Source organism: Quercus robur, chromosome 4 (assembly GCF_932294415.1).
Source record: "Quercus robur chromosome 4, dhQueRobu3.1, whole genome shotgun sequence".
NCBI lineage: Eukaryota > Viridiplantae > Streptophyta > Magnoliopsida > Fagales > Fagaceae > Quercus > Quercus robur.
The window spans coordinates 8,389,922-8,415,323 of record NC_065537.1 but is presented as its reverse complement, the minus strand read 5'-3'; the positions used below and the strand labels follow the sequence as shown (position 1 = coordinate 8,415,323).

The 25,402-nt window shown below is 35.0% G+C and overlaps 2 protein-coding genes and 1 pseudogene across 5 annotated transcripts; 1 reads left to right on the top strand and 2 right to left on the bottom strand.

Moving 5' to 3' along the window:
- Window positions 1–1,162: 1,162 nt before the first annotated feature.
- LOC126721305 (pentatricopeptide repeat-containing protein At1g25360-like) lies at window positions 1,163–3,361 on the bottom strand (annotated as a pseudogene).
- A 6,443-nt stretch (window positions 3,362–9,804) lies between these two features.
- LOC126720507 (protein SUPPRESSOR OF K(+) TRANSPORT GROWTH DEFECT 1-like) lies at window positions 9,805–14,843 on the top strand. 3 transcript variants are annotated; one of them, XM_050423017.1, is made up of 9 exons: window positions 9,805–10,021; window positions 10,774–11,149; window positions 11,346–11,451; window positions 12,244–12,442; window positions 13,417–13,485; window positions 13,585–13,659; window positions 13,784–13,882; window positions 13,962–14,117; window positions 14,500–14,843. In XM_050423017.1, exons 2-9 carry the CDS (start codon window positions 10,774–10,776, stop codon window positions 14,623–14,625), a joined length of 1,206 nt encoding a protein of 401 aa, XP_050278974.1. In that variant the 5' UTR covers window positions 9,805–10,021; the 3' UTR covers window positions 14,626–14,843. The 3 variants fall into 3 exon arrangements, with proteins under 3 accessions (XP_050278974.1, XP_050278977.1, XP_050278975.1); XM_050423020.1 differs by lacking the exon at window positions 9,805–10,021 and adding an exon at window positions 10,291–10,549; XM_050423018.1 differs by lacking the exon at window positions 9,805–10,021 and adding an exon at window positions 10,291–10,599.
- An 8,491-nt stretch (window positions 14,844–23,334) lies between these two features.
- On the bottom strand, window positions 23,335–25,164 carry LOC126720506 (uncharacterized). Of its 2 annotated transcripts, none has more exons than XM_050423015.1 (2): window positions 24,495–25,164; window positions 23,335–23,687 (listed from the first exon to the last, which is right to left on the bottom strand). In XM_050423015.1, the coding sequence occupies exons 1-2, from the start codon at window positions 24,995–24,997 to the stop codon at window positions 23,612–23,614; spliced, it is 579 nt and encodes a 192-aa protein (XP_050278972.1). In that variant the 5' UTR covers window positions 24,998–25,164; the 3' UTR covers window positions 23,335–23,611. The 2 variants fall into 2 exon arrangements, with proteins under 2 accessions (XP_050278972.1, XP_050278973.1); XM_050423016.1 differs by having other exon boundaries at window positions 24,501–25,164.
- Window positions 25,165–25,402: the final 238 nt, after the last annotated feature.

The following is a 25,402-nucleotide window of genomic DNA, read 5'->3' as shown; positions in this document are numbered from 1 at the left end:
TGAATCAAACAGTGAAGTTTGGCTTCAGTAAACAGATGATGGTGGCGGGATGTGAGAGGGTAGATGATGGCGGCAAAAAGGGTAACAGCTTGAGGAGGCGGGATGTGAGAGGGTAGATCATAGCAGCGAAAAGGGTAACAGCTTGAGGATGAGGAAGGCGAGTGGGTGGGGGACGAAGGCAATAGCGAGAGGGGTATGACAATAATAATGGAGGAGAGGGTAAAATAATTTTTTTAATTAATTTTGATTGAAAGAATTGTTTAAAAAAATGAAAAAAAAAAAAAGAAAAAAAGAAAAAGGTAAACCAGTTAAATTTTAATTAAGTTCACATCAAAGGTTAAAATTAGGTAGATAAAGTAAATAAAAAAGAAAGTATGTAGCTTAAAAACAGAATCAGACTCTCGCAAGCATTTGCAAATGCAAAAGTTAACTAACTCGAATGCCATCCTTGAATTCTGATTTAAATGTGAATTATATCATTTAAAAAAAGAAGGCATTTTGAAATGTTCATGCAGTAAAAATTTTAATATTGGATCAACAATGTAAGAGTATAAGAAAAATCATTGGATGCAAAATTACGTTGCTATTCACATATTATTGGATCATCAATGTAAGAGGATAAGAAATATTAGTTAGCTAACATGTCAGTCGAGAACTAAAATAAACGTCAGTTAACAAGTATCGCCAAAAACAGAAACTAAAGTCCAAGGCTGCTGCTCATTCTATTGAGAAATTTATAAAAATCACCTATTGAATGTAATTACAGTTGCCATCATGGCGATATCAACAAATTTCATATTCAAAATTAGTGGTTTAACCAACAATCATATTATTTGCCTAACCTCAAAACAAAATACGGTACATTAACCTTTCATACCACACTCTGGTATCCAAACCACCTACATATTTGCACCATTGAGCTACACCATCTTCTCTAAAGAAAATCCAGACTGAAGTGAAAAACTCATGTATCTGCCTCTATGTAGTTTTCTAAAAGTCGTTTCGAGGTAATTATATGTTTGAGTAGTTGGATCAATAGCTGGCATGATCGTCCATTTTATAAATTCCCACCATGGGGCTGCAAAAAAGAACAAGTGAAGAACGGGGCTTTCTGTTTTTGACAGTAACCTTCCTCAAGATAATTGGTAGACAAAATATCCGGCTACCAGTAATTGCCACAAATCCTAAGGTTCTAGAAAACCCTAATTGTGGCTCCTAGAGGAATCTTCATAAGCCCAACCACAAGCTTCTCACTATGAGTTACAAGACAGAATCCTTATGCTCATACTCCATATTGTGCAGCACATACTTTGTGTTAAGGACACACCCAAGTTTTCTCATTTCAAATGCCAATTGCTCAAGATAATTATGCACAGTATCAGCAACCTCTTATGAACCTTGCTTTAAACCTCAATCCATCTACAACCAGGCTCTTTCTTAATCCCCCAGTCCCCCATTAATTTCCGCACCTTAGCTGCATCAATCAACCTGCCTGCAGTGGCATATATGTTTGACAAAAGTACATAGTTCCTATCATGCTGTGGCATTAGTTCAAAAAGTCGTTCAGCAGCTTGAATCCCCAAATCCATGTTCCCATACATCCAGCAACCAGCAAGAAGAGCCTTCCAAATTGGTGCACCCGGCTCAAAAGGCATTGATTCAATCACATCAATTGCCTCTGAAAACTTCCCAGCTCAAACCAACAAATCAATCAATCGAGCATAATGATCTTCACCCAGGACTATATCGTAACAAACCTGCATTGAATTGAAATAACAATGTCCTTCTTTGACTAAACCAACATGGCTAGAAGCAGAGAGAATTGTGAGAAAAGTTATCAGATCGGGCACTATATCTTCCTTCAACATCTGTTCAAAAAGTACTATTGCTTGCAGACCATGTCCATGTTGCCCTAAAGCAGCAATCATGGCATTCCAAGGTACTCAATCTAGATAGGCATTGTAAGGAACACACAATTTGTAGCCTCAACAATGCCACATCTCACGTACAATGTGATAATTGCATTTCCAGCTGAGAGGCTTGTATCATGCCCTAGCTGAACTAGTTGAGCATGGAGTTGACGTTCATGCTCCAAAGCTCCCAGCACTGCACAAGATGTAATTTCTCCAACAAATGCAGAATCATATGGCTCAAAACCCTCTATTCTCATTTGGTTGAATAACTTCAAACCTTCTTCCCCAAAGCCATTTTGTGCTAAACCAGATATCATCATTGTCCATGCCAGAAGATTCCTCTCAGGCATCTCCTTTAAAAAGGACTTAGCTTCCACAATGTGCCCTAAATTAACAGATGCAGACAAGATTTCATTCCATGAAACAAGATTTTTTATGAGCATATTATCAAAAATGTTCCTTGCCTCATCAACTTTACCACATTTCCAGTATAGTGTAACTAATGCATTATTTAGAGACAGCAAAAATTCTGGTTTAGGATTCTCTTCTGTTTTCAAAATGAAAGCATGCACTTGCTTTCCATGTTTGAACAATCCAGCATTAGTGCAAGCACTTATTACACTCGTGTGGGTAAACTCATGAATAAAACCATGTTGCACATAACCCAAAATCATTGGATTCCATGCAACCCCCATATTTTCAGTCATGCCATCAAGAATTGCACGGTCTGCATCAAGATCACCTTTCCTCACATACCCTGTAATAATTGTTGTCCATGTTAACTCATCCTTCTCTGTCATCTCATCAAACAACATTTTAGCTGCACCCATTAATAAAGAAAATGATACTAATGGTGAAGATGCACACCGAACATAAGTGGATATAAGCGCATTCAACACTGAACTAACGAACCCTGTTCCTGGCTTTAGCACGGCACAACGCATTTTTGTTGGCAATGCTTTTCATCCTCGACTATTAGCACCAACACTCCAAGAACACTAGTGAAAGTGAAATTTTCAGGCCTAAGTTTGTCTCACCTCATATCACAAAAGAGTTGAATAGCAGCATGGCCATCATTGTAGTGGGAATAACCTGTGATCATTGCATTGTAAAAAACAGTGTCTCGCATACCGAGTGGGATTCCACCAAATACTTCCTAAGCTACCTTTAGACTTCTTGTAGTAGAATGCAGTAATCAATGTCATTCTTGCAACTTTATGTGGTTCGGGAATTTTGTTGAACAGTTGGCTAGCATAGGCAATATTGGATGATTTACAATAGATATCCATAAGACAGTTGAGGATGTGGTGTGGCTTGAACCCAGAAGCTATCATATGGGCATGGATGGTTTGAGCTATGCAGTAAGAGCTTGACCTTTGGGAGCAATATAGTTGCAGTTGTGCAGTGTAACAATTGGCCACCGTATGGATGTCCAATGTGTTCCTCATGTTTAGAAAGCTTGCAAATCATGGTTTTCTGTTAAACTCAATGAAATTAGATTTAACAAATAAAATTATTTTCAAATAATTTTAACAGGATAGGACATTTTATTAAAACTTAAATCACCTTCAAAACCTTGCATGTGTGCATATCTGTGTGTTATTTACATTAAAATTTGCGATTTATAAAGAAAATTTAAGAAAACCAGACTACACATAAATGCAAAATGCAAAACAAACATGGACCTAACACCAAAGGAAAAAAGACTAATTTTATAAAATATAAAACTTTTTTCGAAACACCCCATTTAAAAATGAGAAATGGTGCATTTTGGCCACCCTTGGAGCCAAAATCCCCTTCAACTTCCCATTGTGCTTTTTGAAACATCCTATCAGCCATATGTGCTAATACTGTTTAGTTTCAGCTAGAATTGCCGAAACTTGTAACAGTTGACAAAATTGTACACAAAACCCCCACCGCCAAATCTCGTTCTAAATCTCCACTTGTTAATTTCCATGGTACTAAACAATGGTGTTCCCAACCAATATGCTTATTGATCCTGAAATTCAACCATTCCATTTACAAACCAAATAAGAGAGAGAAAGAGACATTGTGGGTATTGAAATTAGATCCTTCTAGAGTTTTACGATGTGAATTTTGCTATGGACAGTAGGAGATTTACTCTCTCATCAAAGGGATCTTTTTTTTCCTAAGCAAAAGGTTTGGTCTCTAAGTCTTTTGCTTTTGGGAATGTAACAATAAGCAATAACTTGTTCACCTTAATTTAGTTACCATGCCTAATAATGGTATTTCAATCATAACGTAATGATCACAAATGCTTTGATAAGCATATCAAAGCATTTTGCAAAATAGAAGTTTTGGTAATGATGTGAAAAAGAATGGCTTACTAATGGGTAGATAAAGTCACCTACTTAGGATTACTAGGTAGTAGCCAATTTGATCAACAGAACATTGCAGAATATAAGGCAGTGTTTGGTTCGCGTAAAATCATTTCCGGAAAATATTCTATTTTCCGGAAATGCTATTTTCCGGAAAGGAAAATGTTTTCATGTGTTTGGTTGCATTTCAAAAAATATTTCGGAAAATATTTTCTGATGTTTGGTTGTGTTCTGAAAATAGCATAGAAAACACATTTTCACATTTTCTCACATTTTCTTGGTTACCAAACGATTATATAATATCATTTATTCATCAAAACACAAACAAAACCCAGAAAAAAATCATCAAATCCGGACAAACGAAGGCGAGCTCGCGATCGGAGAGATCGCGATCGGCGCGATCGCGCTCGGCGGCGCGATGCGTCGATCGCGATCGGCGCGATCGTGATCAGAGCGGTCGGCGCGATCGCGCTCGGCGGCGCGAGGCGTCGATCGCGATCGCGATCGACGCGTTCGCGCAATCGCGATCTCTCCGATCGGCGCATCGCGATCGCGCGAAGATCGACGCTTCGCGCGAAGATCGAAGCGGAGATCGCGATCGGAGCTCTGGGTGGCTGGATCGATCGGAGCTCTCGCACTTCGTTGGCTTCGATCTCACTCGTTGGCTTCGATCTCGTTCGTGGATCGGGGTTCGTGATCTCGCTCCTTGGAATCGTTGTGTTCTTCGATTGTTTTTTTTTTTGTTCTTTCTCTCTCGCCGATGTGTTGTGTTCTCTGTTTTTTCTCTCTCTCTCTCTGCGTTTTGCAAGCCACGGAAATGAAATGAAGTGAAAATGAGGGCAGAATTTCATTTCCGTGGTCAAGGCTTCAAACTTCGGTCAACAGGAAAATGTTTTCCGGAAAATAATATTTTCCGTGAGAGCCAAACGCCCTATTTTCCAGAAAACGATTTCCTGAATTCGTTTGAAGCCGAATCAAACGCACCCTAAGACAACCCATCTGAATAATAGTTGTGCACAAAACTGAAAGAAGCAATCTTTTTAAGCAGAATTTTTTTAATGTTACTGTGTGCTCATGCTCATAATGTTGAGCATATATTAATCGTTCCATTAATAAAATACCATCGAACAAAAGAGTAATAATTTTTTATGTAATTATTCAGACTATCTTGTGTGTTTATTATTTACAAGAGATAGTCTTTTTCCTTTATCAATTAAGTTACTTATCCAAACCAAAAAAAAGGCCGATTGAAATGGTGAAAATTTCAACTGGGTCTGGGTTTCACACTGCAAACAATGATGCATGATTAAAAGCATAGACAAAAACACAAAATACACACACATATTAGACGGCATATTGTGCATATTTTGAGAAGAATTTTATCAAACAGCTGAACTGCATTGATCTGAGAAGCAAACTAGTTTGAAAACCAATGTGTTCGCTTTGAAGTCCAAAACTATTTCAATTTATTAATGCTAAAAATTAGTCACAGACAAAATATTATTTACAGTGAACAAAGAGAGTCAGAGAGTAACATGAAGCAAACCTTCGAGTCTGTCCCAAATTGGTAACAGTCTCAACTGACCGAAACCTGATCATCCTAGATTAGCCTCCACATCCTTAACCGAAGCAAAAGCTCTTAACCCGACCCATTGAAGAGAAAATAACCCAAGCCCATTCTAATTGTCCAACAACAACCCGACTCATTCAAAAACGCCCAATAATATCAGCCCATCGAAGCCCACACATTGAGAGCCTAGAACCCAACAATGAGTCCCGGACTCACAGTCAAGTTTACCTTAATTTTCAGCAGTGCAAGGCCCAACCTATGAAGCCTACTACGTGCTTGTTTTGTTAGAGCATTTTTTTTTTGGGGCCCAAATCATATTGGTAGTTTAAAAACGTGACCATAGGGCATTTGGTGAAAAAGTGTATTTTTATGCTGCAATTGCATAATTTGCATCTCCTAAGCAGCAATTACAAAGCGCCACTTTTTCCAAAAATCCAAAATCAAAAGGTTGAACCAAACAACCTCTACATCAGTTTGAAGCCTTGGGGAAGCTACCTGTAGCCAATAGTTTGAGATTTGAGATACAATTGAAATAGTTGTTTAATGGCTAAGATAGAAAATTGAAAAGTTTATCTTTGATCTCAACAATTGGATCATAACTTTTTCACTTCTTCTTCTTCTTATTATTATTATTACTTTAAAAAAATTTCACTCTTTTTACTTCTCTCACACACATTAAGGGGTAATTGCATTGTACAATAACTCATCAGACCCCAAATCCACAACAAATTGGCCAATGACAACTCAAGTTCGCTGGTTTAGGTTCTTATTACAATTTTCTTTTGAGATTTATTATAGAGAATCACAATAATGTTGGAACCAACACCTTTTTTAAGGTTATCTAGAGTCAAACTCATGAAATTTCAACAATGGTTTATTTTGTTAGCTTGCCCAAACCAGAAACTCAATGGTAATTTTACTAAAACAATCAATTTATTGCCATGACAATCAATCAGCAAAATTGTATATTTTATTGGCTAGTCAACTATTCATTCTTTTTCCTGAAATAAGGAATTTCTTTTTCTTAAGAAGTATATTTTTTATGATTAATGCATAATAAAGAAGATTTTGTGCCATGTGGTGGTTAGTAATTGTGGGGTGGGTAAAGGATCATGGATTCAGTCCCAGATAGGGAAGAATTATATGTAGGGTAGATCAAAATTTCTAGGTCAGCTCAAAAAAGAAGAAAATCTTAATAGTGGACTCCTTTTAAAATGATGTTCATATTATAATTTATCATAACAAGTTATGGAAAAAACTTCAAAATAGTTGAGTCTCTGTCAATGTCATAACATATATGTGTGTGTGTTTTTATATAATATAAATATGAATCTTAATGGTTATATTAATAAATTATTTATTAAAACTTTAAAGTTGGTAATTCTTTTACCCAAAAGAAAGAAAGAAAATCTTATTTCATAAGAGCCATGCATGCATATACTAGGAGCATGCACATGCATGGTTTTAGATGCATAAACCTCCAAGTTTGAACATGTTGGGAGACTGCAGATGTATTCTGATCGGAGCACAGTTAGGATTAAGGTCATGTTGAATTGAGTTGAGTGTTTAAGATAATGAGAGCTTAGGCACCTGGTTGGGATTGCTTTTGGTATTTAAGGTTTGGAATGGAATGTGTGGTGAATAAATAGATAAAGGGAGTCACCACTCACCACCTTCTAAAGGAAAAAGTGATTAAAAGAGTAAAAGAGATTCATAAATAAATAATTAATCAAAAAAAATTGAGAAAAAATACACATAACAAAGAGGAAAATTGGTTTTAACATAAAAGCATATTACAAATTTCATTCAAAAATCATAGTAAATAACTAATCATTTAAATAAGAGTGAAAGAGGAAACTTTTACACTGTTTGACAAAACGGAATACAAGGAAAGTGAAAACAAAGGGAAGATGAGAGAGGAAAAGAAAGAGAAAGAGAAAGGAGAATAGTTCCCCTTCATAGTATTTGGGTTTGCAAGATTTTAGAAAAGATGGGAAAGAGGTGGGCCTCATATTGTATATAACTCGCTCTACTTTCTCATTCCCCTACAATTTGGAAGGAAATAAAAATGGTGGACCTTATGGAAATTCATTCTCTCCATTAGATGGGAGAAAAGAACATAAAGATGCAATTAACTTTCTTGTTATGACCTTCCACACTTACAATTACAGGAGAGTTTATATACATTGGCATATTTAATTCTTATTGGTTGATTGATTGATTGCCCATATGCCTAACCTAACTGAATTTAATTAACTAATTAAGCATGTGCTAAATATAATAGGTTAAACTCTACACTAACCAGTAATCATACACCACTATGACTAATAAACTTGTAGTACAAGTATATATCAGTGACTTATACACAAAGTAGGACTAAGCTTCGATTTACACTATTGGACTAATATATCTCTAACTCTTTCGTTACAATTCCATTGAATCTCTCAACTAAAAGTTAAGTATATGCTTTAAAGCATACACGAGATGCTCTAGTAAAAGCATCAAACATAATTTTTGCACATGTATATTCTTGAAATAGAATCTCAATGTCAAGTTCCATGAACATAAGCACAATATCTCTAGAAATTTTATCATCTTTTAAATGTTTTTCACATATTTAAGTTTGCAACAGTACTAACATTTAATAAAATATGGGTCTAAATGCATACAATAATAATTCATTTAAAAAAATTATCAAGAATTAAAAAAGCTGTCAAAAAAGTATGACAACTTTTTCAATCTCCAAATAAAAAATTTCCTAAAATAATTTATTGACATATGCCTAAAGGGCATACATTAATTTGATAACTTTTTCAATTCTCGAATAGAAATTTTTCTGAAATGATTTACTAACATATGCCCAAAGAACATACGTAAGTAAAACTCATAAAAGATTAGCTGACAGATATGATTAGTCACATTAAAATCCTTTTTTCTTAATTTTGCTTAGTTCTAGACCTACTGGTCATGACCAAGGAGTCCAAGCAAACAGTCTCACCAATGTGTACTGCATTGCACGGTCAAAACAGAACAGAATCTGCCAACAACCACCAATTTATTAGACACTAAGACACGTGACAGAGGAGAATTGAATAACTTTTTATTAAGTATTTATTTTTTTTGCTAAACATGTATTATTAAGTATTAATAACGAACTAATATATAAGTAATATAATCTAATTACAAGTTAATACTAATGTAAGTTGTGGCAAAATATATAACCAAGTATGTGAAATAACTTTCATAAAAAAAAGAAAAATAAAATCTGAAATAACAGTAAGTTTTAATTAACTTAATTAGTAAAGTCTCTAATAGTTGAATAAGATATTTGAGGTTCAATTATTGCTATCATAAGTTAATACTCTAAAAAAAAAAAAAAAAAAAGTATGTGAAATAACTTTGAATTGGATTGTTATAATCCAAATTGTATAAGTTTGATTGAATTAAATTGTTATTATAAGTGTTGTGTGAGTATGTGTGAGTATATTAAGGAACATCACAAATATGTTGGATGTTTTAAACTAATTATATTGATGTTTTTTTTTTTTTAAAGAATCATTAGATTTCACATTGTAGAATCTATTATACCACCGACTTTAATATTATTATTATTATTATTACACATCATGTGCATGTGGAAGATAGAGAGAAGCACTTTTGGTTCTTGAATATAATTATTGCTTACTTTTTCTCAACCAAAAAAAAAAAAAAAACTATTTCTTACTTACTAAAGGAACAACACAAATATTTTGGATATTTTAAACTAATTATAATTTATGTTAGATTTTTTATTATTATTATTATTATTATTATTAGAATTTCTTTTGCTAAACTATTATTATTATTAGAATCATTAGACTATACCTTCGACTTTTATTATTATTATTAGACTTCATATCCTAGAATGTTGTACACCTTTGACTTTGTTATTATTATTATTATAACCTCCGTATACCTTGCATGTTAAGGTAAAGACTAAAGAGAGAGACACATTGATCTCTAGTCACCCCCTCATTATTATGATATAATTTATGTTCTAGATTTCTATCATTCATATCTCATATCAATCGTTTCTCCTAAAAAAAAAATCATATCAATTCCACCCACAGACCACAATTACAAACGATATCTCTGTCTAAACTTTGATTTATCTCAGCGATCTCTTGGAAGCAAAACAAATAGCGTTCTCACTTGTCCAGGTATTAAATTATCACCTTGCAAAAAAGCTAGTAATGGGTCTGATTAATATTTTTGATCTATGTTTTCCTTTAGCTAAGATCGTTATTATGCTCCATATTATAGATTTATAATATTCATTCGAAGATCATAAACAAAACCGGAAAACACTACCTTTACCGTTACAAAATCACATGTCACAATTTCATTATTATTTTTTTTTTTTTTTAAAAGTCAGTTCATAATTAATGAAAATGGTCACCTATATGCACACCTAAGAATTCATAACAGCGCCCATACCATTACCATATACCCCCAAACATGAAAAGGAAAACCCTCATTCAATCTGAATCTCGGCCACCACACACGGTGGCTAAGAAACCTTCGACACCCAAAAAAAAACCAAACCACCCTCGCTCACGGCCATAACACGCGGCGGCTGGGGCTCGCCAAAATTGTCATGGTCAGTTGGCCCCGGCCCAAAGAAAACCCCCTACTGACTGCGGATGAAAATGAGAGGAAGATCAAGAGAAATCAGACGCGCTGATTAGGTTTATTGCTCAGGCATATCTATTGCAGATTCATATCACTATGAATAACTGTATGTGTATATGTGCGTGTGTGTTAGAGTCTTAGATGACTCCTCTGTTTAGATTTATTGCTCATCATGCGTATCTATTGCAAATCCATCATTATGAATAACTGTATGAGTGAACTAACTGACATATATATGTGTGTGTGTGTGTGTGTGTGTGTGTGTGTGTGTGTGTTATAGATGACTACTGTTACTACTGGCCAGCTCTTAGAGCTTGCTGAAAAGAATGTGGAACTGGCAGTTGTGGAGGATATGGCCGGACAATTTGAAGAGGCCTATGAGCTTTATATGAAGGCATTTGAGTATGCGGGCATTTATCTCTTCAATGAGAACAATCCATTTCTTAAGAGGCAGAATAGGCAGTTATTTATGGACCATTATACAAGGGCAACAAAAATAAGAGGCCGTCATCACTTACATGGACCCCCTTTATCTAATGAAGCAAAAAGTGGGCTTGGTCTTACAAAGTTGAGTGATGTGGCCGGACTTGAGGCTTGCAAAGAGGCATTGGTTGAAGCTGCCAAATTGCCTATCGAGAATCCTCAATTTTTTACCGGTAAGTTCTCCCTCCATCATTGCATTTAACTTTTGGGTTTTTTAATCTCTGCTTTTAGTTTATTTGGTTATTCTTAGTTTCAATGCTAATAATAAGAGTTGGGTTATAGTGACCACTAATGTGGACAGTATGTTTTGAACTCCTGTGGACACTAATGTGGACATTATGCTAAATAATGTTTTGAACTCCTGTTTAGGAAAACGACAACCGTGGAAGGCTATATTACTATATGGTCCACCTGGAACAGGGAAGACCTATCTAGCAAATGCAATTGCAACAGAAACAGGATCAACTTTCTTTAGGTAATATTTATAATTTTACCAATATCAATACATAGCAAGCAACAGGATTACAATAAGTGATGATGTAAGAACCATACATGGCAAGAGATAAAAGAACTAATCTTCATCTTCAAAAGGCAAATACATGTTGCCAATTGCAGTTAATTGTGACTCTTATATTTGAAGTCTATGTGGCTTCTTTTTTTTCCCTCTATGTTTCAGTTTTTCTGCATAATTTCTTTTGAAAACTTGTGACTTCAGCAGCATTTTATAGTTAACATGTTATTCTTATTCTCACCCATTTTCTGTAGATTTTACTTGTTATTAAAAGCCTAGATCAGAAATACATTGTCCAATAATTGAGATGATGGACAAAATTTATGAAATTTGGATTTAATAGATTAAATGTTCTTGTTGAAACCTAAGATGTTTGAGTTTCAGAAAATGTGGACTTGAGTTCTTAATATTTTATATTGTTGATGTAGTTTTCTTATTTCATATGGTTGGGTCTTTGACTCCTTTCATATGCTTTTTCATTGCAATCATCACGTTATTGGAATGTGTTGAATTTCTGAATTCATCATCTATGCCACTATGCTTCAATTGATTCACATCTGTGATTGTTTTTGTTCTCTGCTTCTTCCAAGTAGTTATTGTTGGGTGCATTTATTACAGCTAATGTATTTCCCAAGGATGTAGATTTGTTTGCTTTCTAATGTTTTTATATAGATGGAATGCTGCCAACACATTTACATGTTTTGTGCACTGTCTGTACACAGACATTGACATGTGTTGTGTACTGTCTATACACAGTGTTTCCGCATCAGACATTGTTTCCAAATGGATGGGAGAAAGTGAAAAGCAAGTCTCAATTCTTTTCCAACAGGCCCGTGATGCTGCTCCATCCATTATTTTTATTGATGAAATTGATTCCTTATGTGGTTCACGAGGTGAGAACAATGAGAATGAAGCATCTCGACGAATCAAAACGGAACTTCTTGTACGAATGCAGGTAATTTATTTTCCTTGGAAATGGATTAAAGTCATTTGTTCCAAGCTTCTATTTATATAATATAGTTGACATGCTTAGATTAAGATTGGGGGCATGTAGTTTGTCAATAACTTATTGTAGTTTGTACCATGCAGTTGGGTATGAATTTATTACATTTTGTGATATGAGTTGCAAAGCATCTTATTGAACATTTTTATACTTAAAATGGAATTGAGGAATTTTATGGAAAAATTTAAATTGAAATGTTTAGTATGGGTGACCTAACTTTAAGGTATTTAAGCATAAGTAACTTGAAATCATGTATGTGGTCCAAAGAAGGCTATGATTTCCTTTGAATTTTATGTTTTATTATTATTTTTTTTTTTTCTATTTTTGATAAGTAACATAAAAATTTTATTAAAAAAAACACAGCCCAGTACATAGGAAATGTACTAAAGGGGCAAAAACATCAAGAAACCAAATTACAATGATCAAGCAAAACAGGAAGGGAAAGCGTAGAAATACTTTAATACTTTTCTACAAGAACAGTGGGGATATTCAAAACTGTACAAATTACCTTGGAATTAAACTTATGAGTCACACTATGAAATAATAAACTTGGGAGAGAATGATTGAATATAGGTTAAGATATGAAATAATAAATATTGGAGAATCAACTTGGTTTTATGCTAGGAAAATCTACCATGGAAGTTATTTTCTTACTTAGATGTCTAATGGAAAATTATAGAGGCCTGTAAAGATCTTCTTCATATGGTCTTTATTGACCTAGAGAAAACATATGATAGGGTCTTCAGATGGCAGGCTAAATGACCAATCATTTCCTTGTTGGCCTTAAAATGGCAAGCTAGTTTGCAATGCAGTTAATAATAACTATATGTTTTATTAGATAGTTAATACATAGCATTATCATACATTGTTTCCTTCCACCTACATATTTGTAATCTTAAAATGGAAATTCTTTTAATACATTTCAGGGTGTATGCAACGATGAGACAAATGTTCTGGTTCTTGCAGCCACAAATACTCCTTATGCTTTGGATCAGGTGAGAAAAAATACATCCTTTTTAACCTACGGCCAAGGCTATCAAAAATTTCATGATCTAGATTGCTTTAGGGTTGAGGCTAATGCAAAGTTAATGTAGGCCATGAGGAGGCGTTTTGACAAGCGAATCTATGTCCCTCTCCCAGATTTGAAGGCAAGGGAACACATATTTAAGGTACTTCAATTTTCATAATGCAATGCATTTGGAATATCCAGGCAATGTAGTTATAAACCCATTGTGATTGATGCTTTTGTAATTTATGTCTTGTTTAATATCCTCTATTTTTTTATTTGAGCAGGTTCATATTGGGGACACTCCTCATAACCTTACTGAAACTGATTTTGAGCATTTAGCTCGCAGAACACAAGGTTTCTCTGGTTCAGATATATTCTATTGTGTAAGTGTCAATTTTACATTGTGTCAATGTGTCTCTAAAGGGACCATATGGCTGAAAATTGGTGGTTACTTTTTGATAGGTTAAAGATGCACTATATCAGCCTGTTCGTGCAACTCTTAATGCTCAATTCTTCAGAAAAACCTCTAAAGGCATGTGGGTCCCTTGCAAACGGACTCGACAAGGAGCTACTGAGATTACCTTGCAGGAACTTAATGCACAAGGCCTAGCTTTAAAGGTATGGATTAGTTAGGAAACTCATGTTCAACACAAGAAACAATTCCAAAAATACATGTTTGTGGCCGAGGATTAGTTACTCACGGATAGAATTCTTGAAGATATGTAGACTGCTGCTTACTTTAGTAGTTAGTTAATTTATGGAAAATAGGATAAAAGAAAATTGAAAAGAGGGAAGGCCTGGGAGGGGGTTATTGTACTGGAAAGAAAAAAGAAAAAGAGTATGTCTCATTCAATTGGTATTGATTTTCTCTTTCATTAACATAGGCGGATTCTTTTATATTTTCCTTTTTAAATAAAGTTTGTTTGTGGTAATATTTTTTTAGACCCTATGTCCATCTTGAATTTTCATATTTGTGTCTCTGGGAATTGATGACTTGCAGATCCAGCTACCACCCAACACAAGAGCAGATTTTGATAAAATGCTTGCTAGACAAAAGCCGACTGTAAGTGAAGCTGACCTTGAAGTGCATAAGAGATTCAACAAGGAGTTTGGCAATGAAGGTTGAAAGATGTAGAGGCACATATTATTATTAGTTTCTTCATATTGTGTTTCTATATATATATATATATATATATATATATTTTTTTTTTTTTTTTTTTGGGGTGTAATAGTATTTTTTATCCATATGCTTGTTATGAACAAAGTTTTGGAGAGAAACCCTACAAACTCCTCATCTATTTTTATATTGAATATGAATTTTGAAAATCTAACTATTTGATTGCATATTCTTATTATATTCTCCATGTTTGCAAAATTTCAAAAAGATCAAAAGTCAATTGCTATGTCATCAAATAAATGTTAACATTTCAAATTTTTGTGATCTAAAATTGTGTATAAAAAATAAATTAATTGATCAAATAGTGAATAACATATGATTTGAACAAAATTTGATATATATGTTAAAAACATAAGAAACATAAAATTCAACGGTTAAACTTGTTCATTATTCTAAATGTATATTTGGGTTAGACATAATATGTCACTCTTTTTTTCTTTTCTTTTTTGATAATCTAGACATATGTCACTTTGGTTAGAGGCTTTCCAGCCTCTCTTTTTCTTTTTCTTTTTCTTTTTTTCTCTTTTTATCTTCTAATAAGGAACTGTGGGATGCCAATGCCATGTAAGATACTGTGGGATGCCATAGTTAAGTTTTTGAATATGATCTGCCATATCACGTGATGTCACGAGCCTGTTCCAGAAAAGGTTAGAGAAACGACTAACATATATGAAACATTGGATTACAGGAAGTTTTTACAAATACAAATACGAAAATGTAGTTAGGAATTTAGGATGGAAATATTTTGGTTTTGGCGACTCAAAATTAATAACATAAGCTAACACCATTGAGAAAAAGAGAGGGAAAAACAAATTCCATATCTCCTCAGTAGAGTCAATACCACTTAGAACTAGAAGTAGTATTTGTTCTTAATGTTCCACTCAGGATCTTTTTCATATAACCAGTAAACTATATTATCAAAAAAATATAACCAGTAAACTATATTACCAAATTCAAGATGGGAGAAAACGCCATGTTGGTATGTAATTAATCAGAAATAAAACATAAACAACTAAATAGAACCACCAAAACCATCCGTAATAAGTCATTCTTTTCATGTTTTTATATGCTAAAAGCAATCTTTATCATCATCCGTTTACAAAATCTTGTGACTACCCACTATAGAGTTTCTAATTTCAGGTAAGGCAACCCGAAAAATTCAATTAAGCATAGGTTTAACCATTCTAATCCCTTGAGATTTGCAACATACAAATATCCACAATACTTTTACAACAAATCCTAAGTGATAAGTTGTTAATGGTTCAAATTTGAATCCACAACTTAAATTAGTTTTTTACCTACCAGTAATAATTAGTAACAACCTGTTATTTAGTATTTGTTGTAAAAAAATTTCGTGAACATAGTATTTCTCTAAAAATAAATCCTATTTAGAAAGAGAAAAATGAACCAAAAAGAGAAAAATAAAAAATAAAAGGAGGAAATAGACAATCAATTCTTAAAATTGAATATACCCAAACAACAAGCCTGCAACTCAAGTATATGATACGAACTTTCTCAACAAAGAAAAGAAAAAGGTCCATGATATGAAAAGTAAGAGTGCAAAACAAAATGAGATGATGTTGTTTGCCTTTTGAGTAGGGGTGTGCAACTAACTCGCCTATTCGTCAAAATCTACCCAAGTTAACCCAACCTGTTGGGTTGGGTCAATTTTTAGGGGTTAGTGGTTGGATTGGATTTTTTTTTTTTTTTTTCTTCGGTGGGTGGGATTGGGTGTGGGTCAATAGATTCACGAGTCCGCCTAATCCACCTATATTTAATATATATATTTAAAAATATATTACATGATTTTATTATTTACTCTTCTTTTTATCAATTAAGTTTCAATAGAACTATATAATATCCTACTAACTATAGAATAATAAAACTAGTTCATTTTTTTTTTCTCTCTTTTGAGATGAGATAAAACTATTTGATATCTTACTAACTAAATGAAATATCATTTGGTTTGATTATTTGTGTTGGTTTGATGCACTACCAATGTAAATCTGTTGTTATTTGTATTGATTTAAACTTTGAAGCACTAATAAAATAGTTTGTGTTGGATTGGTGCTATGCTCATGTTTATTAGATTATAAATTTGTTTTTATTTGTGTTGGTGTTGTACGAATGCTCAATTAAAAAAAAAAAAAAAAATCCAACCCGATCTAGGTGGGTTGGACTAGGTTGGGTTAGACTCTAGTGAGAAGTTGGGTTGAATTGGACTTTTTTTCAATCCGACCATGGTAGGTCGGATTCTAAGACCCTACAAAATTCTAAGATGAATATACCTAGCTTACTAGCTAAGTCTGCTAACAACAACATGACTAGTTTTTTTTTTTTTTGGTACAAGACAAAGGTCAAATTTTGGAAATTTTAGTCATTATACTTATTTTAGTGTGGCTATCCAGAAAGAGAATTCAGATTGTGTATGGTTAGGTGGTTGGTTCTCTCTGAACCCAATGATTTCATCAATTTAGTCCTTCAAATCAACCACCCATGACCCTTCTCTTCTAAACCTTATACCCAAAGATCAATATCAAAAAAAAAAAAAAGTGTCCAATGGAGAACTATCTAATTTATTATAAGAGATCTATACATTATGAGATAAAAGATGTAAATATAAAATGTATGAGACATTTTTTTTATTGAATTGAAGATTTTTTGTTTTTGTTTTTGTTTTTATTATAATAAAAAAAAAATAAAAAAGAAGAAGAGAAGACTAGTAATCCAACGGCATCAGTTCGGTCAAAGTTAACACCGTCCAGCATTTCTAGAAATCACTCGGACACGTCATCATTTCTAGAAGACTAGTAAAAGCTAATGAAGCTAGCGTGAGCTCATATGGTGGGGTACAATTGGGAATCTTGGGCGTCAAAGCCTTTATAATTAAACTTTAAAGTCGTCCACATCACTGATTTTTATAGAATTTCTAGAAGCAATATAAAAATGAAAAAATCCAACAATTATCTGAAAAAGATCTAAGTTGTTGATGTTCAGAGCATCTTGATTGGGTTTTACAGCCACCAATTTTGGAACTTTTCAAAGTTGAGAAAAAAGCTTCAAAACTTTCATGATTCATGTTGTATTTCTATGGTGTTGCAGATAAATTTGTGTATTAATTAAGCTACATGGTTGTTTTAGGCTTTCCAGAATAACTATGGCAGTCGATAAGAAAGAATACAACAATAAAAACTTGGAACTACAGATTTTTTATGTTTTACTGAGGAGGACCACCGTCACTTTGCCACTGGAGTTTGGGGATGGTGGCAGCAATGGCAATGGTGGTGGTGAAGCCTCCAGCAATAGAGGGTGAGGATGAAAGTGAGTTTTATTTTTATTTAGAAAGTTTTGAAATACAGCAATCAAGCTTACTGTGATGCAGTGGCGACGCCACATGCAACTCAGGATGTTCCTAGAAACACCTTGACCTGAAAAAAATAAAATTAAATAAAATTTAAAATAATAAAAAATTAAAAATTTACATATAATAATTAAAAAAATTTATATTTAATCTGTATTAGGAACACCTCAATCACAAAATTAGGAACACCTTGAAATAAAAAAAAAAAAAAAATTATTTGTTCTACTTTCAAGCAAAAAAAAAAAAAAAAAAGCCCAAAATAAAATATTTGAACTAAAATCTGAAAATAAAAATAAAAATAAAATTTGTAAGAGATCCAAAAAAAAAAAAAAAAAGAGCAAATCGCTAAATCAAATAGAAATCAAACCCACGGTCACGTCGTCGCAGAACAAACCAAACCCCAATACAGAGCAAACCAAAACCAAACCCCAATACAGAGCAAACCAAACCCACGGTCACGTCGCTCGCAACTCGCTCATCGTCGTCCTCGCCCCACATCGTCGTCGCTCGTTGCTCGGCCCTTATCGCAGACAGCAGATTGCAGATCGCTCGGCTACAGGCTGCTCCGCCACTCCAATGCTTAGTGCTCCCTCCCTCAAGGTATTTCTCTCTCTCTATCTCTCTCTCTCTCTGTCTCTGTCTCTGTCTCTGTCTCTCTCTCTCTCTCTCTCTCAAATGAAAACTATGAAATGAAATTAATGAATGAAAGTCTCTCTCTCTTTATTCTTTTAAGAGTCTAACTCAGTAACTCTCTCTCTTTTGAACTGTGAGTCTATGATTGGCTCTTTACGCTTTAGCTTTATTAATATTTTGCTTTTTGCCTTCTTTTTTTTTTTTTTTTTAACTTTTTGAATGCTTTATCTTATCCGTTGGTGTTGGTCAGTGTGTGTTGGTGTTGGTGAGATATTAATTGTCTTTTAGTGTAATGTTTATTGAGATTTGTGATTGTGAAATTTTCTAATTGGCAACTAGCTATTGTGATTGAAGGCATCAGGTATGAGGCTTGTGCTTGTCTGTTGAGTGGGGTGGGGGTAGATGGGCACATGAGGCTGGGTAAACAATAATGAAACAACAATATAACAAATCATAGTTTATAAAAGACAAACAAATTAATAAAACAACTAAACAACAATAATTAATAATTTTATTAATAGTTCAAATGAACTTATAGTTTATTGTACAGGTACCTTTGTTCATTTCTTTTCTTTTTATTTTTTTTTCTTTTGAGGTTTTTTGGTGTATATAATGCAAATTTGTTTTGATTTTAAGAACTTTTTTTTTTAGGCACAAACTTCATGCTGGCCAAATCTTGAATTTCAGCTGGTATTTACCGAAACGTCTTGAAACACCCGAAATAGACCGAAATGACCCAAAATTTTTTCAAAGTGGAATAGGAACACCCTGAACAAAATTCCTAGAATCGCCACTGTAATGATGCTGACTAGGCTAGTGACCCAGTTGATCGTCACTCTACCACTAGCTACATTGTTTTTCTAGAGTATAGTCCAGTTACATAGGTTTCTTAGAAACTGTTTCTAGGTCTTTTACAGAAGCTGAAGTTTGGCTTCTACTACTGCTAAGTTATATTGGTTGAGGATGCTTCTTAAAGATCTAGGCATTTATCTTTCTATTCCTCCTCTTCTATGGCATCCAATCTTATCTTTCAAGCACGTACCAAGCACATTAAAGTCGACTACCATTTCATTAGGGAAAAGGTTTTACATCATGATATCGTTATTCAATTTGTCTCCAGTACAGATTAGCTTGTTGATATTCTTAAATGCCTTGCTTCTCCTGCCTATACTAGATTAAGAGCCAATCTCTTACTTCCTATAAGGAATTATTCGATTGAGGGGAATGTTAGAGTGTAATCACCCACACGTGTCTCCAGTGCAGATTCGCTTGTTGATATTCTTAAATGCCTTGCTTCTCCTGCCTATACCAGATTAAGAGCCAATCCCTTACTTCCTATAACGAATTATTCGATTGAGGGGAATGTTAGAGTGTAATTACCCACACGTGCTGTTAGTGCTATTACTAATCTAGTCAGCACTCACATACGTGTTATCTAAGACAATTAGAGTTAGTTACAATCACTAATCTGTTATGTAACTGTTAGGCTTGTAATTATATATGTACAGGAACATTCATTAGAATAATATAGATTAGAATACGAGATTCAATTTTTTACTCTCTCTCTCTCTCTCTCTCTCTTTTCCCCAATTCTTGTTTTAGGTTGTTGGTGCTCATTTTGGAAAACCCCAACAGGAAGAAGCCCAAAAATATGGGCAAAAAGGAGTTAGCAGGATTGAGAGAAGGCCCATTAAGCCTGAGTGACAGGAATAATGGGTCATAGGCCTATAAAGCAAACAAATGGGCCTAAAAGAGCCCAGAGAAAGAAGTGGTAAACCTATGGGCACTATGTAATGTAGAAGAGTAAAAATGGGCCACAGTAAGCCGGAAGTAATGAATTAAGAAAGTAAAGGGTTGATGAAAAGCCCATGAACCCCAAGGATAAAGGATATGGTAATTAGGCCAGGGAAGCCCAAAAGAGTTAGTAAAAATCCATGAGAATGCAGAATTAGAAAATGGGCCGAGGATGCCTAAGGAAAGCAAATGGGCCGAGGATGCCAAGGAAAAAGAAATGGGCCAAAGAAGCCCACAAGCAATGTAATGGGTCAAGAAAGCCCCAAGTAGCATAAGTAAAAACCCAATGACCAAACTGGGACATTGTAACCAATTGAGAGAAGAGTATACAATAGGCCTGAAAGAGGCCCAATAGGCATGGATCAAATGGCGCCATAAGAGATCAAGAATGAGTGACAAAATGCGTAAACGAACCTCCAGTCCATAGCAAACGCATGAGCAGCAGGCAAGTTTTGGACATACACGGAAGTGGAGCACACATAAGGCCCAAACACCACCAACTTGTACCCAGCCAATACAGGAGTAGTGGGTCATGGGTCAGAGGTAAGAAAAGAAATGGTCTGGTGGTGGGGAGAAGGGGAAAGTTTATTCTGGGGTTCCCGCTCAAACTCTTTTGGAGGAAATATCGTGCTGGGATGATATACCACCCAAAAATGGAAGGATGAGTTGGAATCACTAAGTGCATGCCATAAAAGATAGCAAGAGAGAATACCCAAGCTATGGTGGATAAGAATGCCACAATGAACAAGCAAACAAAACAGTTTTCTTTGTCTGGTAATGGAGAGTGGCATAGCCATCACAAGTAAGTGGTGGTGGCTGGGCAGCTGACAAACTAAAGGGTGGTCAAAAAGGACACCCAAATCTAGACAAAAGTAGTTAAATGGTAAAATGGTAAAAAACAATCATGGCAGGTAGTATATAAAGGGCCCTCGTCGTGCACAGTATCATCATGGCAACAGTAGCAACCACTAGGAGAGAATTATAGCACCACAATCACCATAACACTACACGAGTAAGCACCAAGAAAGAAAGAAAATAGTGGGAAAGAATTAAAGTAAAAAAAAAAAAAAGGAGAAAAAGGAAAAGAGAATCAGGAAGAGAAATTTAGAGTGTGGAATGGCAAGCATACACCAATAGGCTAATCCATTCTCTCCCTCTAAAAGCCTACCCTCTGTTGAGGATAAAGGATTCATTTGGGCATAAGCCATTCAAGCCTGTTCCCTTAAAGTGGATAATTTCTTAAGCAGTATCCTCCTGCGAGGTTACCCACGTTGAGAAAGTGGTTCCCTCCTTAGTCTTAGTCTTGTAACACAATTGAACATGGCAGGCTAACATTTTCCTTCTTCGATTTCATTACTTATCTTTATTATTTCTTTTCCTGACTTTGCAATTTCGCTTATAATGTGTTCCTCGTTGCTATATCGTTCTTTTCCTTATTAAGGATCCCTTATTTGTCTTGCCTGGCAATAAGCACATCTCTTTTATTATTGTTTTATTATATTTATTTGCCGTAACTCTTTTGCAATAGTTTCGTTTTGTCTAACAGCAAGTGTGTTGCCTTTATCATTGTTCCATTGTATCTGCCTGCGTTGACTCTTTTTGTAACAGCTATGCCTGCCATAGGCATGTGATCAAAGTTTCAGCAAAAAAAAGGGCATAGTTTGTGCACAAACCGAACCAAAGTGAATTGTAATTGGACCGGTCGTAACACTTTTACCCAGAACACTTGGGTTTCGTGTGGCAGAAGATAGTAGGAGGCAGCCCAGCCTAATGGTGCAAAGAAACCCACCACATAGGTTAAACTCTTTCATTGTTTTCCACAAAGAAACGAATACAAAATTGGGTCCATTACATAGTCATTTTGTTAAAATATATTAGATTAACACCGTTAACCTCCATTTTAAACTAATTTTTCACCTAAAAAATCAATTAAACTAATTTCTCTCAAATCAAGCGATAGACCCAAAATAATCAGTTACCCAAAAACATGTGAGTACCAGCGTTGCTTTAGTTCAACATATACTGGGTACTGGGTAGCTGGGTACCATTGGCAATCTTAGGCGTCAAGCCTAGAAAGGAAACTTCAATTTGGGTTCTTTAATTGAACTTAAAGTTGTCCACATCACTGTTTTTGCCACAAATTTGGAATCTATTATAAGTTGAAGCCCACCAACTTGATCTTGATAATGGATTAAATCACTCAGTTTTTTTTGGGGGGGGGGGTAGCACTAAAATTTATAGCTGATATTGACATATTGGACAGTCCGGTCAACAATTCATGCGACGAAAGCCAGGTTTCTTGTTTAATGGAAAAAAAAAAGTTTGTTTTGTGGTTTTTAAAGTGAAAAATTAGTTTTAAAAAATGCCATTTAAGGGGGTTAAAGTTAATCGTTCTAATTTAACCGAAATTAACAAAGGGATTAAATTATCAAAAACTAAATTTCATAGACTAATTTGACAACTGGAATAAAAGTGAAGGTACTAAATTAGATTTTACCTTGATTTTAGAAAATTATGTACGTACGCATACATTACCCATATTTACTAGCTGAGCTTGGGACAATATGTTAGCCCAACAACAATGAATACTCAACATTCAACATTTGTTTGCGCTCTACAACAGGCCAACAGCCCATTGTTGTTTTTAACGGTTAATAACATAGGAATTTTGTAGTGATTAACTGCGTATAAGATGCAAATGTACTAGGACATGTCACTGCATAGTATGCTAGGAATACTCGAAAGTACATGAAATATTGAACAAGGCAACTCATACTTTGCAGCTACCAGCACTCAAGCTTGTTACATCCTACATCTATGGTGGCACACTAAGACACAAGCAAAGAAAGATCTAGTTAATGCAAATCAAGTTGAGAAACAGGATTTCATCTAGCTTGACCTAGTTGGGAAAAACAACACAGTTCAAATCTAACTATCATTGACAAACCCATTTATGATTCCCAGCTATGCCTCAAACACTCACACAACACACGATTATTAAATAAACAACAAAGGGGGGGAGAAACTTAAATGACATTAGGGATTGTCGGCCTACATAACTAAAATTCTCATCAAAGTTGTAATACTCAGTCATCCAAAAAGCTTAACATTGTTCCATAATACAAGCACATAATAGTATATAAACTACTACCATCCAATAGCATAGCCCCCCAAGTAAGGATTGATGAAACTGCGCGGCGGCTCTGAATTTTTTGTAATCCATCTACATAACAAAACCAAAACAATGGAGTATTAGAATCAATACAACATTCTCTAGTGGCTGAAACAAATACCAAGCATAGTAGACTACAATGGACATGTGATTATTGCATTTTACAAACAAAAAGAACAAATTGCTGATGTGTTGATTATCATGTAGTTCAAGCATTTGGGAATAGGCCAAGTCCTAGATTTTGTAGTTTTTCCCTCACCCCCAGTTCTGTTTTGGGGTGTTTTGTAATGACTTGCTCTCACCTTGTTCTGCTTTCTTAGCTTAATATAAATCCGTACTAACCAACCAAAAAAAAAAATAGTTCAAGCATTTTATCATGTAACATCCATTAGAAATGAAATAAATCAATAAAATGGAGCTCCAAACAGAGAATTAAGTCAAATAGATATACAATGGCAATACTATTCGTTATTGTTAGCTCCTAACCTCAAGAACAAACTAAGAACCTCAACAATGCAATAACAAACCAATACAGAACAGAGATAAGAAACAGTTCATTCATTCCCTTAAACAACTAGCACGCATGAAAAAAAAAGACCTTGTACAGAACCACAAATACTTATGTTAAATAACAAAAAAACCCATTACAGAAACTCAAACACCCAAATAGTCAGATCAGACAAAATGTTAAAAACTGGAAAAACAAAATCCAAGCAGATGGGAAAAAGTAAGTTCACACAACAAAATAGAACGCTGAATCTGTAAATTGTAAACTACACAATCCGATCCCATTTTGATAAATCTTAATCCAAACCAAACAAACATGTAAAGAAAGAAAAAGAAATTATCTTTCACTACTTATACACCGACACCCTCACAGCAGCAGCAGGACTCTTGATCGGCTCCGGCAGGTCTGCAACCCAATTAGATTCAGGCCTCACAGTCACATCGCTCAATTCGTAAGGCTCCGGTACCCTTCGGTTTGAGTTCTCCGGCTTAGATAACCTCTCCAGATTCTCCTCGTTACGAGGCCCGTTGTAGCGAGCAATGGCAACGACGACTAACAGGCCGCCTGTTAGAGTTAAGATACCCAACAACGCGAGCGGCACGAGTGGTGGTCGACTTGGTGGTGGTGGTGTGGTGTCTGGTGGTTGCAGAGTTTGGGGTGGTGGTGGTGGTGGTGGTGGCGATGGGTGGAAAGGTGGGAATGGAGGAAACTTTAGCGGCGGCGGCAGCGCTGGTGGAGTAAGGGGGGAGGGAGGTGGAGGCGAAGTGAGAGGAGGGGTAATAGGGGGTAAGGCTGGTGGTGGTGGTGGGGGTGGGGGTGCGATGGTAAACAACGTGAACAACAAGATAGCCATGGTGAAAGTATATTTGGATTTTGGGTGTAGAGGTTTTACTCGTTTGCTCTGAAAATGAAATAGCCATATAAAGGCAGGATTTTATAGTTGCTTGTAGCAGCATTTTTTGGTAGGCGGTGGTGTGAGACTCAGCTACAGTAAGAGCAAGAGGAGAACGGTTTTCCATTACAAACTTTGCCGACCACTCCACCCAGCTCCAGCTGTGTTATTGTTTTACTATTTTTTTTTTTTTTTTTTTTACACTGCTAAAAAGCCTAAAATACCCCTACTCTTAGTGACTACATCAATATGGCTAGTGTAGTGGGAGTTCAAATCTTCTGTCTTACTTTTTCTGCTCCACTTTATACTCCACCAATAAAAACTTACCACGTGTTCACCTAATTAATTAAATACTACTATTAATTA

Coding starts and splice junctions, on each gene's coding strand:
- LOC126720507 (XM_050423017.1), top strand. CDS start 10,774: ATGACTACTGTTACTACTGGCCAGCTCTTAGAGCTTGCTGAAAAGAAT. Junction 13,486..13,584: donor CTCCTTATGCTTTGGATCAG/GTGAGAAAAAAT, acceptor AAGTTAATGTAG/GCCATGAGGAGGCGTTTTGA. Junction 13,660..13,783: donor CAAGGGAACACATATTTAAG/GTACTTCAATTT, acceptor TTATTTGAGCAG/GTTCATATTGGGGACACTCC.
- LOC126720506 (XM_050423015.1), bottom strand. CDS start 24,997: ATGGCTATCTTGTTGTTCACGTTGTTTACCATCGCACCCCCACCCCCA. Junction 23,688..24,494: donor GTGAGGGTGTCGGTGTATAA/GTAGTGAAAGAT, acceptor TTTGTTATGTAG/ATGGATTACAAAAAATTCAG.